Raw genomic sequence first — 19,540 nt, 5'->3', positions numbered from 1 at the left:
AACTAAAAGGTAACTTGCGGAATGGGAGAAGATACTTACAAATAGTATCTCTGATAAACATTAGTATCCAAAATATATAAAGAATGGATACAACTCAACACCCAAAAAACAAAACAACCCAATTTTTAAAATGACAAAAGACATGAACGTTTTTTCCAAAGAAGACATGCAGATTGCCAACAGAACACTGAAAGGTGTTCAGCATCACTCATTATTAGGAAATGCAGATCAAAACCACAGTGACGTCATCACCTCACACCTGTCCGAATGGCTGAGATCAACAACACAAGAAACAACCAGTGCCGTTGAGGATGTAGAGAAAAAGGAACTCTCCGTGCACACGGTTGTGGGAATGCAAACTAGGTACAGCCACTGTGGAAAACAGTACAGAAGTTCCTCAAAAAGTTAAAAATGGAACTACCCTAAGACCAGTAATTGCATTACTGGGTATTTACCCAAAGAATGCAAGAACCCTAATTCAAAGGGATATGTGCACCCCTATGTTTACAGCAGCATCATTAACAACAGCCAAACTGTGGAAGTAGCTCAAGTTTCCATCAACTGATAAATGGATAGAGATGTGACATACACACATACACACACACACACACACATGAATATTATTCAGCCATTAAAAAAAAGAAAAAAATGAAATCTAGCCATTTGCCATGACATGGATGGAGATATAGAGTATTATGCTAAGTGAAATAAGTCAGTTGAAAAAAGACAAATACCATGGGATTTCCTTCATAGGTGGGATTTAAGAAACAAAACAAATGAGCAAAGGGAAAAATAGAGAGAGAAGGAGACAAACCAAGAAACTGATGATCACAGAGGGGAGGTTTGTGGGGATGGGTTAAGCAGGTGATGGGGGTTAACGCGTGTTCTCATTATGACCAGCTCTGAGTCATGTAGAGAATGGCTGAATCACTGTATCATACACCTGAAACTCTTAACACTCTATGTTAATGGTACAGGAATTGAAATTAAAAACTTATAAGAAAAAAAAGGAAGAAGGTATATTCCTGATCAATCCATCAATCATTAATTTTGAACAAGATTCTGCAGTTATCACATTCATTCTAAAGATTTTTATTTATTTATTTAACAGACAGAGATCACAAGTAGGCAGAGAAGCAGGCAGAGAGAGAGGAGGAAGCAGGCTCCCAGCTGAGCAGAAAGCCCGATGCGGGCCTCGATCCCAGTACCCTGGGATCATGACCTGAGCTGAAGGCAGAGGCTTTAACCCACTGAGCCACCCAGGCGCCCTATCACATTCATTCTAAAACACTTTTCCCTATGTATTATTTACTTAGAGAGAAATATATTGTTTTATTTACATACAAGTACCCTGGGGACCTAATTTGCATAGTTTTGTAATTCAATCTCCATTGTTAAGACTGGCAGACGATTTCATCATTTCTGCCAAATCCAGGTCACATCCCAGTTCCCTGCGGCACCAATGCCTAGAGGCTGAGGCACCTTTTAAGTGGGACATCAGATAGCTAGTTGAGAACTACCTAAACTCACCCAAAAATAATAAATGACACCAATGGCTTCTCAAGATCTGCTCATAAGGTATTTAATTACTCCTGATGCCCCATAAGGAGAATTATGAAAAAATTATTATAATTGTCACAATATTATTCTAAAAATCCATGAGATACATATGTGCAATGAGCTTTATTACTACTATTAGAAACTCCTTCCTGTCCACTTCTCTTTTCACCTAATATCTCCCTTCCCACATCCTAGGGCTGCCTCTCCCTATCTGCTCACCCCAACTTGAACTTGATTCACACCCGCAACCAGTCCTGAAGTCCGTTTCCATTCTAGATGTGAAGCCACTGGTCACCTCCCCGGCTTCTCCTCTCCCATAGCCAAGAGGAAGAAAGGACTGTTGTGTTTCCTGCAAATGGTAAGTCACATGGCAACCCTCTAGTGCCTTGAATAATTGAGAATTGACTGCCTCGTCACCAAATGTTCTCTTCTTTTAAATGCCTTATTACCTTCCATTTGAACCCGGGACCCAGCCGAGAAACCATCCGTCAGTGCCCATTTGGCCTGGCATCAACAGGACAGGAATCTCTCCTACTAGGCCTGCTAGAACCGCACCCTCCTGACTACAGACCTCAGAAAGCAACCATGAACAAGATCTTATGCCCAACGGACTCTGAAGGACATCTCCCCACATCCTGTGCTTGGCATTTTCTGGGAGGCAATGAGACTTCACCTCCACCTACCAGCTGTCTGGAACCCGATGATGGCCGGCACGGAGCGTGTGGGAGGGGCGGTGGAAATGCTCATGGTGTAGTTGGTGCCTTGGTGCAGATCTAGGCACACTTCTGGGGTCCTGCTTTCTGTGGTCACGTTGACTGTCTCCTCATGAACTGATTCCATAGAGTACAACCGTTGTCCTTTTATGTATATCTTTGGTGGGGGGGGAGTAGAAAAAAGAACCCACTGTGACTCTGGTGAAAACAAGGGAGAGAGACTTGGTGGAACTGAATCCCATTGTCCTACTGTTTCCTTTAATCCCACACTGTGCTCGAAGGGGAGATGAATGAGGTCAGCCTCTGCTCTCAGGTATCAAGGCCGATCAGCCCAGTCACCAGCGGACCCTAAGAAGTGACATAAAATGAGGAGTCCCTCTAGGGAGGCTTATGCTGCACGCAAAGGACCAGCTGTCCATGGAGGCCGTCGCACCCTGAGAACCACTCGCTGCCTCCTGTTCCCGAGGCAGCAGATGCTTCCCCTCTTCTGGGGGCGTGAGATTCGAGTGCTGGGAAACAAGCAATCATGATGATGCCAAATATAAACATATCCCCCCACACACACCCTGCCAGAGGAAACATATATTAAATGCAGAATGTAAAGTAAAATAAACCAGATAGCTGAAAAAAAAAAATCTGATCACTTTTGAAAAGAACAGTCAGACTCTTAGGTGGAGAAGCCCTCATGAAAGGAAGTCTCTCCAAGTCATGCTCCCAGAGGGAAAAAATGGAACATTTTACTTACCATGTAGACAGTCTTGGAGAGGATGCTTCCTGGGTTTACCTGCCACCTCACGCAGGTGTTATTAAACACTGATACAGCACGGATTTCTGTAATTATTTCTGAAACAGAAAAAGAGAGTCCATTCACAAAATGCCATCAGCAGCCTTTGGCATGACTTAGTTTCTTGGTGCTGCTTGTATCTCCGCTAATCACTGTTCAGAGGTCTGATTCAGACACCAAATCAGGCCATTCAAACTGCCCCAGGCCAAGTACCCCATTTATCTCCACCGAGAATGAGCCTGGCCCATTACCTGACTTGGACGAGAAGAAAAGCTAGGTACCCGCTTGAGAACGGCTAAGAACGCCAAGCTGTGATTGGCCTGGTAGGCCACTGGATGCCACTGGCGTTCCACTCCTGTGGGATGGAGAGCCGCCCCCAGCTGCGCCCTGACTCCTCCAGGCAACTGCTCAGGAAAGAAGTGTTTCTGGCTTCATCCCACCTGGCTGACAAAACCCTCTTACTGCCAGGTCACTGCTGTCCCGAAAAGGGGCAGCAGTCCCCACACAGGGCCATTCCTCAGGAGCAGCTCAGAGTAACTGAAATAAATTCTCCATAACCTCCCCAGATATTTCTGGGGCTACTCTAACCGAAGCCATTTAATTCTGACTTATCAGAAAGCCATCGATTTCTCCAAGTTGTCTGGCTTTTTAAAAATATTCTGTGTGGGGGCACCTGGGTGGCTCAGTGGGTTAAGCCTCTGCCTTTGGCTCAGGTCATGATCTCGGGGTCCTGGGATCGAGCCCCACATTGGGCTCTCTGCTAGGCAGGGGGCCTGCTTCCTCCTCTCTGCCTGTGTCTCTGCCTACTTGTGATCCCTGTCTGTCAAATAAATAAATAAAATCTTAAAAAAAAAAATATTCTGTGTGGGGGCACCTGGGTGGCTCAGTGGGTTAAGCCTCTGCCTTCGGCTCAGGTCATGATCTTGGGGTCCTGGGATCGAGCCCTGCATCAGGCTCTTTGCTCAGCAGGGAGCCTGCCTCTCCCTACTTCTCTGCCTACTTGTGATTTCCGTCTGTCAAATCAATAAATAAATCATTTAATAAATAAATAAACAAATAAATAAATATTCTGTGTGTATTTCATGTAATAACTTTGGCAAATTGGGAAACTGTATTAGGGTCTTGGTTCTGAGGTCACAGTTCCCAATGGACAGTATTGACTCTCTGTCCTTCCCGGCTCTACTCACAGGACCCCTTACCCCTGCTTTCTGGGATGTCATTCCCCATCGTGTAATAAATGTAAGCCCTGTGCCTCAGGCTCTGTTTTCTGGGAAACCCAAGGTAAGATTCCTATCAAGAGGGTGAGGAAAAATAATTCTCCATCTCAGAAGATGGCTCTTTTCAGCTCTCCCTCTCAGTTCTCTCTCATTGTCTCTCCCTTCCTCAGCCCCCACCATGGGAAAGAGAGCCTGCACGCCGGGCACTGAATACAGACTCATTTCCCTTGCAGCCAGAACTAATGCTACCGTTAGACAGACCCTGGTCTACTGATGATCTCTTTGCCATACAAGACTTTACATCTTTGGGTGGCTCAGCAGTTGAGCGACTGCCTTTGGCTCAGGTCATGATCCTGGAGTCCAGGGATCAGGTCCTGCACCCAGCTCCCTGCTCAACAGGGAGTCTGCTTCTCCCTCTGAACCTCCCCTGTTTCATGCTCTCTCTCTTGTTCTCTCTCTCTCTCTCTCTCTAATAAATAAATAAATAAAATATTTAAAGAAAAAAAGAGATTTTACATCTTTACTAAATCGTCCATCAGCAGCATTACTGGGTCTTGGCTAAGTCTAGGTCAGGCTGTCAGTAAGTGAGAATAAATATAGGCAGACAGAGAAAACAGACCAATTCCTGAGAGACACCAAAGGATCACCTATGGCTATCTAAAGCATCCCCGGGTCTCTACATCAATAATTCTCCCAGAGCACAGATAAAATGAAATCAAAGAAATACTCCAGTTGTGGACATGGGTACCCCAAGAGATGCAAAGATCCTATCTGTTCACCCCCTTGGGGAGCATGAAGATGATGCTGGTGTCAGTGTTTTATCAGCTTGAACAAGCCCCAAATACTCTGGCCCCTCCCTTCCCCATCACCCTTCAAAGGTGTTAGAGCCCTGGACTCCTCTGCTCCCTCACACATTCCTCTGAAAGTAACTCACCACCTGGTCCAGAGGAAACGGAAGCAGACCGCCCTCACCTTGTCTCTGACTGCCAGTAAAGCAAATTTCCTTCTCACTGGGGACCCCTTTGCCACCCAAACAGAGATGAGAAAGGAGACATGAAAGTTTCCTTTCTTGTCCTTCCTTTTTGCTCATTCACTATGACAACAGCAAATGATATCTCAAAATTGCCATCTGCCTCCTGCCTGTGCCATGCTCTCTTGCACAGATGGGACCAAGATCTGATTACAGGGATGTCAGATAGCTCATCCCAAGGAGCAGCTTAACAAAATGCAGTTGCTTTCCCCTCCAGGTGTCCACAAATCAGCTGGAAAGATCTCTTTATAAACCCATCAGATAGTAAACATCACATAAATGCTGCTCCCTTAAAGAGATACCCTAATTCTAATAGTACCGATAATTGAACACATTTCTGGAAGTTCTCTTTGGAACTGACTCCAGGGCTCTCTCTGCACCACTCACTGAATGATTACCAAATGCCAAGCATCCTCCCATGCCAGCACTAGGCTATGACAATAATTAGAACAAAAGTCCTTCCCTCAGGAACATGTTGTCTAATGGAGGGAGCAAACATATAAGCAGGGAAATTAGAACCTGATAAATTGTAGAACAAAGTTACACACAAGTACCATGGGGTCTAGAGAAAGAAGCCACCCACCCTCACTGGGGGGTCTGGGGAAGCCGGCTTTGTGGAGGGCATGACCTTGATGGGTGAAAGGCTGAAGAGTGGGGAAGACATCTAAGCAAACAGACAGCAAGCAGGGCTAACGCCTGGAACCATAGGGGCTGTGGCATATTCTGGGTGCTAAGAAGGAAACAAGACAGGATCAGACGGGGAATGACCCCACTTGCCACGCTAAGGGCAGACTTATTCCTATAAGCAATGGGTAGCTAAAAGCAGGAACATAATGGTGCCTTTTTTTCCTTTAGAAAGATAACTCTGGCGTTTTGCAAAGTAAACATTGGAGAAGTGGAGATCATAAGAACAGGATACTCTTTACCCAGCGACTATAAGATGCCAAACACTGATAGATCTTTAAAGACCAGATCCTACCTGAATTGCAGTCATAAGAAGCGACAGCGAACATTTACTGAGTTGTTATTATGTACCCGATAATATGTATAGAACTTTAATAGCGTTGCTTATTTAATCTTCAAAATAGCTCCAGGATAATAATTTCATAACACGTCACACCATCACACTGTGTGCCTTAAACTTATGCAGGAATGTAAGTCATTATTTCTCAGTAAAACTGGGGGAAAGTATATTAAAAATTAATTTAAAATAAGCCCATGAGCTTAATATTATTATGTCCATTTTCTAGACCTGAGGCTTGGAGAAGTTACACAACCAGCCAAAGGTCATGTGGGTTGTAAGGTTACAACCAGTCAAGTCAGGATTCAGAACTAGGACTGCCGGACTCCAGGGCCAGGACGGGCTGGGGGGCACTGTGACGCGGTGTTCAGCAAGGAGGAGAAAAGGGGGCCTGGGGGCTGGGTATGAAAGCCACTAGACAACTCTGAAGGAGAAGCAGTAGAAGGTGAGTGATGGGAACAGCCGGGAAGTTGGATGACTGCTAGCCTTTGAGCTTGAGAGTCCGAATGGATTGCCTTGTACTCTTGTCCTGAGAAACAGAGGAGGAAGCACCCTGGGGTTGGGAGAAAAAGACCAACGAACTGTGTTTAGAACATGCTAGATAGGAGTTATCTACAGACTATCCAGGTGAAAAAATCATCTCCAAAATCAGCAAGGTGTGGAAGGTCGTTGATACTAAGTGTGGAGAACCATCCAGGGAGGATACGGAGAGCAGCCCGGCGGCAGAACGTGGAAAACATGGACCCCAAGAGGAAACAGAGCAGAGGACACAGAGCAGAAACCCCAGAGGACACAGAGCAGAGAGGCGGGGAGACTGGCTGGAGGTGGGACGCTTGGAGGTCCAGGAAAGGAGACGGGAAGGACTGTCCGCTTCCTCCAAAGTTACCTCCCTTCCTTCCCACCAATTCCCCACAACCCCTCACCTCCGACCCAAGAAGCGCCAGGGAAAACCTCCACCTCTTTCTTCTTTCACATGGTTCCTGGTCCCCTGACAGAGTGAGCAAAGTGCCATGATGAGCCGTGAAGCTTGACTTCGTGTGGAGGTAGGGAGAGCAGGTCTGGGTCTTGTCCAGCTACATATATGTATGTACGTGTATGTATCTATGTATGTATTTTAGTATTCTCCTAGCACCCAGCATTTATTTCTCTGCAGTACTTATCACATCTACACCTGAATAATTCTGTAATTGGTTACTTAGTGTCTGTCTCTCCTGCATGTAAGCTCTATGACAGCAAAGACCAGGCTTATCTTTCTATCCCCAGAACCTAAGAGAGTACCTTAGATATTTGTTTTAATATTTATTATTTGGTTGATTGGCTGAACGGATGGATGGATGGATGGATGGATGGATGGATGGACAGGTGATCAACAATAGTAAAAGTTGTGGGAAGGTTAAGAGGACTGAGGAGTGCAACTAGAACAGGAAGTTGACAGGTGGTCATTAGGGAGCTCGGGGAGAGAGCTACAGTGACTGAAGGCTCCGGGTGGCTGACTGTAGGCTGGGAGAGAAGTAGGGAGGAAGAAGACAGAGGCAGTGGGCATATACCACACTCAGGAGTCCCACTGTGGACAGGAACTGACTCAGCAGACTCTCTTGGTTTCCAACTTTATAACCTTCTCAAAAAACTTATATATAACCTATAACCCTCTCTATTTTTTGAAACACTAAAAGATCATTGAGAATAAGTTCAGGTGATCCAAGCAAATGGTCAAGCTCAGTGTCATTTCTCGTCAAAAACAGTACCTGATTTCCAAATGACTGATCGTCTACTATGACTCACAAACTACTTCCAAAGGCAATTCCCAAACACAGATTACAAAACAGATATATTTTGATAATGGCAGCACCCCTGAAATAGAAGTGACTACTCTGAATAAGTGTATATTTCGCCATAAAAGTTCTATTATCTGCCCTTTCCTGTTTTTCAGTCTTCAGAGTCACGTACAGTAGGTAGAAGTAGCAGGACTTAGAGGAACGCTTTCCTAAAATGCGTTATACACCTTTGGATGGCTTTTTTGTGGCCCATGAATAAAGTGATGTATGTTTGCTTATACTGACTTTTGTGTATATTAGAAAAAATACATACAGTTCATCGAAATCGTAATATCACATACCCTACAAAGTGTCTTTGATCAATACATTTAAATTATTATTTGAAATTTTAAATATAAGGTTTTTAAAGAAACCTATTAAAAAAAATAATACTTTCATTACAGCAAAATCACTAGGGTGTAACACGTGACTCAAGCTTGGTAGGACAGAGATTGTGGGCTTTCCAGGTGTCCAGACCGAAGTTCAAGTCCCTCTGCCATTTACTAGTTACTGAAGAACCCTGTGTACGTTGCCTAACTTCTACGAGTCTCAGATTACTCACCTACAAAATGAAAAATACCAATACTTATTTTACAGGGTTTCCCTGAGGACAAAATGAAACCAAGCACGAAGACCCCTAGCAGAGCCCTGGGCATGCAAGTTGGTACCCAGCCAAAGGTAGCTATCATGCTTGACAGTCCAGACATTATACACATATTCAAACAAATCCCAGCCATGTGGCTATTTATATCAATGTGTCCATTTATTCCAGCTGACCTTTGTTTTCCATCTAAATTGCATTACCGCTGCAAGTGAGCAGTCACTAGGCTGAAAAGAAAGATCAACAACACAACTGAGGGGCAGAGGCTAACGGGAGGCCTGGAGGCACTTGGACTCAGGGCCCGAGTTGGGTTGGAGGGGGGCTCAGAAAGCATCGCAGCCAATAAACAGTCTGTGTTTCCATAGTGACGTTACCCTTCTAAGAGCGCGGCTTGACTGAGCATCAACCTTATAATTATTAACTCAGATTCTAAACATGAGAAGCCAAACGACCCGAGCAGAAGGAAAGCCAGGGACAGTCTTATCAAGAATGAATCAGCCTCTTTGATCTTGAGGTAAACCAACCCACTAAACATCAAGCTTCCACCTGGGGTTTTTCCAGACACGAAAATGGTTGCCTAATTCTCAGCTGTCTGGAGGTTCCAGTTCAAACCGGCCTTAAAGAAAAAGGGGAAAAAAAAAAAAATAGTCCCACCACTTTGCCAGCATTCACACTCCATTAAAAACATACACAGATCCATGCTGCTCATCCAAAGAGACAAGGCCTCCGAAAATATTTTTAACTAAAAACAATCCAGGTGAAGTGAAGACAGATTATTCCACCGAATTTGGAACTCAACATTCAAGTATAAAGAGAGGGGTAAACAGAATGAAAACAGAGAGCAGAGGTAGAAGGCATTCAGAGGCTAGGCAGAGAAGCAGGCGACGGGAGGAAAATCCAGAAGGACATCAAAGAAGCTGAACACAAAGTACACAGAAGGAGCTGGTGCAGGAGAGGCGTGCAGAAATGGATGAAAAACAGAGAAGAATCAGAAGAGGGTTCAGCTGGGCAAGAGCCGTGGAAATCAGCATCTCGCACTACATTTCCAGAAGCCTCTCCCCTACCTACCCACCCAGACTGTGTGCGCGGCACCGTGAATTAATCAGCACGTAAATCACTGCCTTTATCTGCGGAAATTGAATTTAGCTGCCAATCTTGATTGGGGGCATAGAGGCCTCCTCCCAGAAAGATCCCAGCTCTCAGGGAAAATGCCTTTTCTTTCCTTAAACCAAAGCTTGCATAAACCCAGGGAAACAGCTGCCGCTGGAGCCACAGACTTTGTGAAAGGTGGCAGGCTGAGGACGGTAATTATAATTAGCAGTTACATAACATGTTTGTTCTTCAAAGTGCTCTACAAGCATCAGCTAATTAATAGCTTACTATGCCCCATGCGGATCCACTGGTTTTTCATGTAGTGACTAATCCCTGTACCCCCACTGAACTCTGAACGGGGGAGGCAGAGCTGCCTGAGCCACGAAGCCAATGGCAGAGGGTCCAGAAGCTATGCCCGGCTCTCTAATCAAGGGACTCCATAGGGATCTCAGGGCCGAGAACACTTCCCCCAAATGTTTAACTCGGCATCCCATGAGACATTGGCTCCAAACAATTCTTAGAAGCGCTACTGAGATACACTAATAGAGTGGAATGGCCATCAGTCTGGTCCAATATGGCATGAGCTCCTCTCAATTTCCCTCATGAGACTGGGACTCTGGAGTCCTTGGTGTTAGTTACAGGACTGCCTTCGCTTCTCTCTGCAGGTAGGGTTAGGTCAACGAGAACTCCCTAAGAACAGGTTGAACTCGATCACTGGGTTCCCACCCACGTCTACCCTTCTTTGTTTCTATGCTCACAGTCTCTGGCCTACATCCTCTTCCGTCTGAGGCAGAGACAAACCAAGGTGGGAAGTGCGTGGCATAGATGCCTCCAGTAGCAGCGCTGAATTCTTCACCTATTTCAGGGAAGTCCATGAACATCCTGAGTCTGTAAAACATTTCACATATGTGCATACACACATTTCTTTGGAGATAAGTCTGTTTACCCTCTTGCCCCATACATTCCAAGAAGGTAGTGTCCAGCTAAGTACCTCAACCACAGTGCATGCTAAATGGATACCTATTAAATCAATTTGATAGAGTTCACCAAATTCCTATGCCCCGCATGATTAGGAACTGTTGCTCCATGGATAATTAATCACTAGCAGTGCCCATGTTTTGCTTGCTCTGGCAAGACTTTCCCATGGAAAGCTCTGAACAGCAAGACCCAAGACATGCTACCACAGTTCTGCCGCAGGTCAAACCAGAGACCCAGCCCAAAGCTGCCTTGATATTTCACTCTTCAGAGATCTGTCACTAGAGCCAAGCACGTCAACATCTAAAAACACATTGCCCAGAACAACCATTTGTCACACCCCGTGCCTAACCCTCACAAACAGTCACTGCCTTCTCCTACCTTGTCCCTTGGAGGCCGTGCTATGAACTAAAGCATGAGCAAGTGCTTACTTGTGACTCATAAGAAGACCTTCCTCAAGACAGGCCAATAATTTCAGTAAAAGACCTAACAGGTAGAAGGTGCTTTAGACTTTTCAAAGTGTTCCCCATAAAGGGTCTCATTCAATTCGCTCTCAATAACTCTTGAAATAGGAAATGGAGACTTTATTTTCCCCCTTTTATAGACGAAGAAACCGAGGATCTAAGCAAATCACGCCTTACCCGATGACACACAGCCCACAGATGACACTGCTGGACTTTGCACTGCTGTTTCAGAACCCCTTTTCACCAGGACCCCCATTTGGGGCATATACCCAAAAGCAATGAAAGCAGGCTCTCAAAGAGATATCTGCATGCCCGTCCTCACAGCAGCACTGTTCACAATGGCCGGAAGGTGGACGCAACACAAGTGTCCCTCAGTGATGAATGGATCAACAAAATGTGGCAAATACACATGACGGAATGTTATTCAGCCGTTAAACAGAAGGAAACCCCACCATTTGCAAAAACACGGATGAACCCACAGAACATCATGCTAAGGGAAGTAAGCCAGTCACAGAAGGACAAACGCTGCCTGATTCTGCTTATATGAGGTATCTAAATTCGTCAAATCCACAGAAACAGAAAATAAAATGGCGGTGCCAAAGGGAGGAGGAAGTGGGGAGTTACTGGTTAACGGGTACCGAGTTTCAGTTTTGCAATATGAAAAGGGTCTGGAAATGGGTTGCCCAACAGTGTGAATACACTTGATACTTTAAAATGGTTAAGGCAGTAGATTTTATGTTGTATGTGTTTGACCACAATTAAAAATTTAAAAAAAAACATTAAAAAACCTCTTTACCCATTACACCACCTTTTCTTTGAAAAGCTGCCAACATGGGCTAAGTTAGGACTTTCCAGTATGCTCCCGGAGAAAACGGTTCATGGAGAAACATTTCTCAGCCAGCCACGTAGAGGAGACGGGAATCACTGTGATTTCAGGTGAGTTGCAGAAGACGATGCCCAAGTTTATTTTTCCAATCCACCCTCTAAATCTTTTTTTTTTTTTAAGGTTTTTGTTGTTTTTTTTTTTTTTGGACAGAGAGAGAGCGAGCACAAGCACCCAGAGAGGCAGGCAGAGAGAGAGGGGGAAGCAGGCTCCCTGCTGAGCAGAAAGCCCGATGCGGGGCTCGATCCCAGTACCCTGAGATCATGACCTGAGCCGAAGGCAGAGGCTTAACCCACTGAGCCACCCAGGCACCCCCCACCCTCTAAATCTTCAGGATTCAGCCAACACACCTAAAGCCAGGTGCCCACTCAGGTAAATGTCACAGCCAGGCACAGTACACACAGGGAACGGGGGGTGGGGGACAGAGGGCGGTCCCCAGCTCCTATGGGCTGTTTGCTTCCAGGAAACAGAAGCCCCACAGAACAAAAGTCCATACCTGTACATGTCAAAGCACTTTTCCTCCAAGTGCCTTTCTCCGTGCAGACGGAAGTGATCTTTCCCCCAGGGCTCTCAAAGCCCTCCTGACAGACATAGTGAGCCACACTGCCTGGGCTGGAGCTGTGATTCCCCACCAGCACTGCATGGCGTACTTCCGGAGGACGGCCACACTTGATCTCTGCAAAGGAAAGAAGCATAGCACAAGTTACAACCCCCAGCTTCTAGCCCTAGAGTTCACATTTTAGGAAAAAAACATTTTGCCGCAATAGAGACTCCCTCATATGCATAAGAGAAAACATGAACCCCATCAAATAATCCAGCTGCAGATACAGAAGATTGTTCGGGGGATGCCTGGATGGCTCAATTGGTTAAGCGAGTGCCTTCGGCTCAGGTCATGATCCTGGAGTCCTGGGATCAAGTCTCACATCGGGCTCACTGCTCGTCAAGGAGTCTGCTTCTCCTCTGACCCTCCCCCTTCTCATGCTCTCTCTCTCATGCTCTCTCTCTCAAATAAATAAAATCTTTAAAAAAAAAAAAAAAGAAGACGAAGAAGATTGTTCGGAAGTAGAAAAAATAGACATGCCCCAATTCGGTGAAACTTACAAACGTGTACACGTAGAAAATATTCCAATTGTAAGATTATTTACATTACAGAAAATTCTTTGGTCAATGAAACAATTCATCTGAGGTTTTTTTAAATATTAAAAATAGTAGGTACTTTTATTTTTAAAAAGTAGGTAATGGGGCGCCTGGGTGGCTCAGTGGATTAAGCCGCTGCCTTCGGCTCAGGTCATGATCTCAGTGTCCTGGGATCGAGCCCCGCATCGGGCTCTTTGCTCAGCGGGAGCCTGCTTCTCTCTCTCTCTCTGCCTGACTCTCCGCCTACTTGTGATTTCTCTCTCTGTCAAACAAATAAAAAAAATCTTTAAAAAAAAAAATTAAAAAAAAAAAAAAAAAAGTAGGTACTTTTTCCTACGTATCATGAGATCACAAACTCCTAAGTAGATGATAACATAATTATTGTTTTGTTGCCAACTGATTATTAAATGAAATAGGTGCAAAATCTTTGAACTTTTAAAGCAAATTAATAGGGAAAGTATATATATAGTCTAAACATTCACTTTATGTTTCTATAAAGGAAAAAAATCAGCTGCATAGAAGGAGACAAGTCTAGAATTATAAAACTGATTTGAAATTTGTTCTCTGCAGCTCTGACTACTAGGGCACACTAGAATATTTACAGAAACTATCTGAACGAAATGGATTATGATGCTACCATTTCAGACTCAGCCAAACTTTACTTCATGTAAGAGTAGAAGAACGTTATCTTCAAATATTTTGCAATTTTTGAAAATCCATACGTTTATCTTTTCTGTTAAAAAAACAAAAACAAAAAAACAAAAAAAAACCCTCCAGCCCAACAACAACAATAAAATGAACCAGAATTAATATCCTAAAAGAAGGAGAGGGCAGGTTTTAGAAGAAACACTAGCAAGCAATGAAATGTAAATGATGTGTAGCTTAAGTCTCCATAATCATTTAAATGTGACTGGAGGAACACCTGGGTGGCTCAGTCAGTTAAGCGTCTGCCTTAGGCTCAGGTCTTAATCCCAGGGTTCTCAGATCAAGTCCTGTATCAGGCTCCTTGCTCAGTGGGGACCCTGCTTCTCCCTCTGCCTGCCACTCCCCTGCTTGTGTTCTCTCTTCCTGACAAAATTTTAAAAATGTGGCTGCAGAGCTTGATATAACTAGGAGTAAAGGATTCTACAATGAAAAGTTGAACAGTGTAAAAAAGGAATAATTTGAAAATAAAATTCCAAATTATTTCAAAAACTCTGAGCAATGAAGCAAAGGGAAGAAACGAACATGCCAAATTCCTCACAAAGTCGTGGGAAGTTCATACATACACTTTTATTCAAGAAAGCATAATAAATCTAAAATAAGGAAGTTATAGTCATTGCAAATACAGCCAAGAGTCCCAGTTATACCCAAATACAGAGAAAAATATATATATATCATTTCTGCTGTTCACTCTAATGTTTAGTTTTCTCCCCAGTCTGTAGAAAGCCAAGGAATATCACACAGTCTTGACATGCCGGCTTTTCAAATATAAGGGCAAAGTGCCTCTGACTCTTGGTTCCAGCTCAGGTCCTGATCTCAGGGTCTTGATATCAAGCCCTGTGTTGGAGTCTGCTTGAATTTCTCCCGCCCTCTCCCTTTGCCCCTCCTGCTTGTGCTCTTTCTCTCTTTCAAATAAATAAATCTTAAAAAAAATAAAGTGTAAGTGAATTTATTGAGACAAAGAACTCAAGATAGAGAAAATGGTATGATCTGTTCCCAACTCCCCAACAACCATTCTTGGCCTTAGAAACAGGTAGCTTCTCTTCAATGAGCTTCTGATACAGAACTGGTGGATTTAATGGAACTGCACATGGCTCTGCCCCACTGTGGATGTCTGGTTTGTTGTAGAACCCCAGAGTTCTTTCCCAGAGCAAGCTTTCATCTGTTGAATTGAAGTTTTCATGAGAACGTCAATAAAGCAGCTCAACCCACCCAACCCAGTCTCTTGGGTCTGTGATTTTATTTTTTTTTTAAAGATTTTTTCTGATTTGTTTGATGAAGAGAAAGAACACAAACAGAGGGAGAAGCAGAGGAAGAGGGAGAAGCAGGCTCTCCACTAAGCAGGGAGCCTGACGTGGGGCTGGATCCCAGGACCCTTGAGATCATGACCTGAGCCAAAGGCAGATACTTAACCAACTGAGCCACCCAGGCGCCTGGGCTCTGGGATTATAAAGAAAAGTTCGTCTCTGGTCAGTGTAGATTCACATCGTCAGCAGTTAGGGGACCAGAACCAGGTGGTCATTTCATAAATCCTCCAACCCTGCCCACCTCAAAAGTCCCATACTTGCTCATAGGGATTTATTCCTTTTTCATACTTGTGTACCAGACACAAGGCTTCTTAGCCCTCGTCATGTTTTTCCTAGCACCAAACCTTTAGACGTATCAACCGGCCCAAAACAAGACATGAGTATATTTTTGTGTACCTGGGCAACCAACCGAACAGGTGGTTAATGTTTCATTAAGCTGCCCAGTCATTGCTGACATCTAAAATATCTTCTAGCTAAAACTAGGGTTTAGCTATAGCAGGAAATAGAGGGCACAGCAGTGAAGAGATTGAGTGTAAGGGTTTATGTAGGTTTATGGACCTTGAAGCTGAAATTCTAAACAGCACATTGGAGAGGTTTGGGAAGGAACCTAGTGATAGATCATTGGGTTAAGGGAGAAGCACAGATTCTAAAGGTATAAGAGTACAGAAGATACCTATGTTGGCTTCCACCTTTGGACGTGACTAAGAATAGTGGAAGGCATGTAAAAATATAAGATTTTTAAAAATTCATACCAAAAATATTAATTTGGGAGTTGATGAGAGATCAGTAGCTCAGTCTCTGGGGACTACAGTTCAGAGACTCAGGGAGATGCCCAGTGGTGGGCAACCATGACTTGGTGAGTTCCCGTCCCATAGCTACTCAAGATGGATAGTCCCTTGGTGAGAGATAGAGTGGATTCTAGCATGACTTGGATTAAACACATGGTTCTAAACAGCAGCTGTACATCTGAACTGCCTAGGGAACCTGGAAAGCACAGCCTCTCCCCTTACCCAGAGATAAGTCTTCCGAATCAGTAGTACGGAGTTGGGTTCTTGGCATCCACATTTCTACAAGCTTCCAAGTTTGAGTTTTATGCACACGCTCAGCTCAGAACCTAAATTAAATACTAGTAGGAATAGCTACCATTTATCATCACATGCTTGAGGGCTTAATGTCTTTCTCTGAATATATTATATCTTCCCAAATATATGGTCAGTCTGGAAAGAACAGAATCTTTATTTGATCATCTCCTAAACTCCCACAAAGCCTACTTAAAATAATATGTTTTGCATAGTAAATACAATAAGTAATTGTTCATCGATAGCTTGCCACTACTTTATCATTGTTTGAGATATAACAAATTTTCCTTTGATATGAGTAACAGCCCCTGAGGAAAGAAAGAGGCATCAGGAAATTGTAAGTATAAATAACAAGACAGGTACACATTACCTTTACATTTGTTATCCAACAGAGGGAACTCACACCTACCAAACGCCACATAGATGAAAGTGGAATAAAAGACTCATAAAAACTAATATCAGTGTTGTACCAGGGAATTCTGGGAATTTTGTTCAAACCTCAATCATTTTATTTTTTTTTAAGATTTATTTATTTATGGGGGAGCCAGGTGGTGGGTATTATGGAGGACACATAGGGCATGGAGCACTGGGTGTGGTGCATAAACAATGAATTCTGTTACGCTGAAAAGAAACTAATTTTTTTTAAAAAGATGTATTTATTTATTTATACATTTGACAGACAGAGATTACAAGTAGGCAGAAAGGCAGGCAGAGAGAGAGGAAGAAGCAGGCTCCCCACTGAGCAGAGAGCCCTAGGCGGAGCTCGATCCCAGGACCCTGGGATCAGGACCTGAGCCGAAGGCATAGGCTTTAACCCACTGAGCCACCCAAGTGCCCCAAACCTCAATCACTTTAATCATAGTAGCATTCATTAAAGTCCTACTAAACATGTCTATTAAATATATACTATCTCATTTATTCATCAAAGAAAACCTTGCAAGGTAGGTGGTTTCTTCCTCACAAAGTTTAAAGATATGAATATGGAGCTTAAGAGCCCCTCAGAGCTCCTAAGAGCTTAAGTCACGTTCAAAAGTCCACCACCAATAGAAGACAGAGCCAGTACTCAAGCCATGGGATGTATGACCCCCAAAGTCCAGGTCCATTAAATCTGGGGAGTCTTACAGTAAAGGGGTCCAGTCTAGGCCCTGAATAGGACTGAGCTGAGAAGTTAGCTAAAACCTCAGGAGAAAAGGTTGCATAATGAAGCATTCAAATCAGATGGAAGAGTTCTGTAACAACTCCCTCTTCCAAATCTTGTCTCCCACAGCTTTCCCAGAGCAAGACAGCTGCTGGAAACAGACTTAACCTTACATTTGTGTGATACCCTGGAGCCTTCTTAGTACTGATGTTTAACCCCATAACGGGGTTCTGGCCTGGGTCTGGCCTGGCATATGGCCCTGTCACAGATATTCCCATCATGCTTTAGAGGGATGGCAGCCTCCACCACTTCTACTCAGACTTAGTGGTACCCAAGAAAGCAGATGGCTACCATTAAGAAAGACTCCAAAATCAATCCAACGGAGGCTGCAATAGGTAGTAAGAAAAATAAGGTCCTCCATGAAATGCCCAAAGTTCTCACTATCACAAGGAACTAAGCCATTTAAAAACAGTTTATAACCTGGGACGCCTGGGTGGCTCAGTTGGTTAAGCAGCTGCCTTCGGCTCAGGTCATGATCCCAGGGTCCTGGGATCGAGTCCCACATCGGGCTCCTTGCTCGGCAGGGAGCCTGCTTCTCCCTCTGCCTCTGCCTGCCTCTCTGTCTGCCTGTGCTCGCTCGCGCTCTCTCCCTCTGTCTCTGAAAAATAAATAAAATCTTTAAAAAAAAAAAAAAAAAACAGTTTATAACCAAAAGAAAGAAAAACAAATCTGCATTAGATATGCATTAGGGGTGTTCATTTAAGCACACATTTCTCTGGCTAATTATATTATGAAGGAACAACGTTTGGAGATGTGTCAGCAATACAGTCAACTAATTATGAACATGCTGGGAATTTTTTTTAAGATTTATTTATTTGGGAGAGAGAGCATAAGCGCATAAGTAGGGGAGAGGCAGAGGAGCAGACTACCCTCTGACTCCCACCGAGCACAAGCACGGAGCCTGATGTGGAGCTAGATCTCACCACCCTGGGAGCATGACCTAAGTGGAAAACAAGAATCAGATGCTTAACTGTCTAAGCCACCCAGGCACCCCCATGGTGGGGGATTTTTCCTTACCGTCCCACTATCTTTGATTTCATTCAAATAATCAACTTCAAAATGGGGTGAGGGGGGACTGTGCTGTGCCTGTTTCAAGGACCACATTCATACTGTAATTCCATTTCATATCTTGGAGGTAAAAATGTTTATCTACACTACTAGCTTTAATATGCAACCCAAGAAAACATTCCAGAAGGAAAACTGTTTGATGAAAGGTATCAGCAATTTATAACACCTAATCAACGGACTGTACCACTGGTATCATCCCCAATGGCAGTTTCTCATTAGAAACATCAGCACAATAATGTGATTGATTTCAGAAATAACATAGTAATATAAGGCTTCATCTAAGACTGTTTTAGACAGCAATAAATACCAAGCTGAGAAAGGAAAAAAAAAAAAAAAAAGACCAATAACGTCCATAAATTGAGGCAGACATCTTGCCAGCTACCAGGGGAATGAATGATAGACCTATTCCACAGGCTGATATTGACTCAAGAAAAGTCTTTCCAGAGAAATAAACTACTAGCTGGAAAGCTCTGGCAGAGGAGCAGAAACAAGTATGAAAACTGAAGAAAATCATATTAAAGTCAGTTTTCATTTACACAACAATAACAGAAATGTCCCTGTTGTGCCTTGGAGTCAAAGCAGAATTACAGATCACCTAGAAATCGGTGGGGTGGGGCAGGTTGGAAGAGTCCAAATGGTCAGGAAGATTAACACCAGAGTCTCCACTATACTTGTGTTCTGGATCAAATAATTCGGCACTTAGACCTTTATTGTCTTCATCTGCTTCATTTGGAAAAATGTCCCTTTCCCTCCCGTCATGCTAAGCTCTCCATGGGCTATACCTACATCCCATATTTTTAGACTACCCCCTACAGTCATGTGAGTTATTAATATTCCTATGAATATTAATCTTTGTGACGTGTACCAGTAAGAAATACGGCCTAAGGAATGGGGC

At 43.8% G+C, this 19,540-nt stretch overlaps 1 protein-coding gene across 5 annotated transcripts in view; it reads right to left on the bottom strand.

Annotated features, from left to right (window-relative positions):
* Positions 1-19,540, bottom strand: part of SUSD1 (sushi domain containing 1) — a 138,275-nt gene that overhangs the window by 77,207 nt on the left and 41,528 nt on the right. For all 5 annotated transcript variants that reach the window (XM_032308466.1, XM_032308464.1, XM_032308467.1 and 2 more), the window contains exons 6-8: positions 12,651-12,830; positions 3,019-3,116; positions 2,244-2,430 (exon numbers count right to left, since the gene is read on the bottom strand). In XM_032308466.1, the coding sequence (XP_032164357.1) occupies positions 2,244-2,430; positions 3,019-3,116; positions 12,651-12,830 (465 nt within the window). The remainder of the gene's footprint in view (positions 1-2,243; positions 2,431-3,018; positions 3,117-12,650; positions 12,831-19,540) is intronic.

The sequence above is a fragment of the Mustela erminea genome, chromosome 12, assembly GCF_009829155.1.
Source record: "Mustela erminea isolate mMusErm1 chromosome 12, mMusErm1.Pri, whole genome shotgun sequence".
Lineage (NCBI taxonomy): Eukaryota > Metazoa > Chordata > Mammalia > Carnivora > Mustelidae > Mustela > Mustela erminea.
The sequence above is the reverse complement of the archived record's forward strand: the minus strand, read 5'-3'. Positions and strand labels throughout refer to the sequence as shown.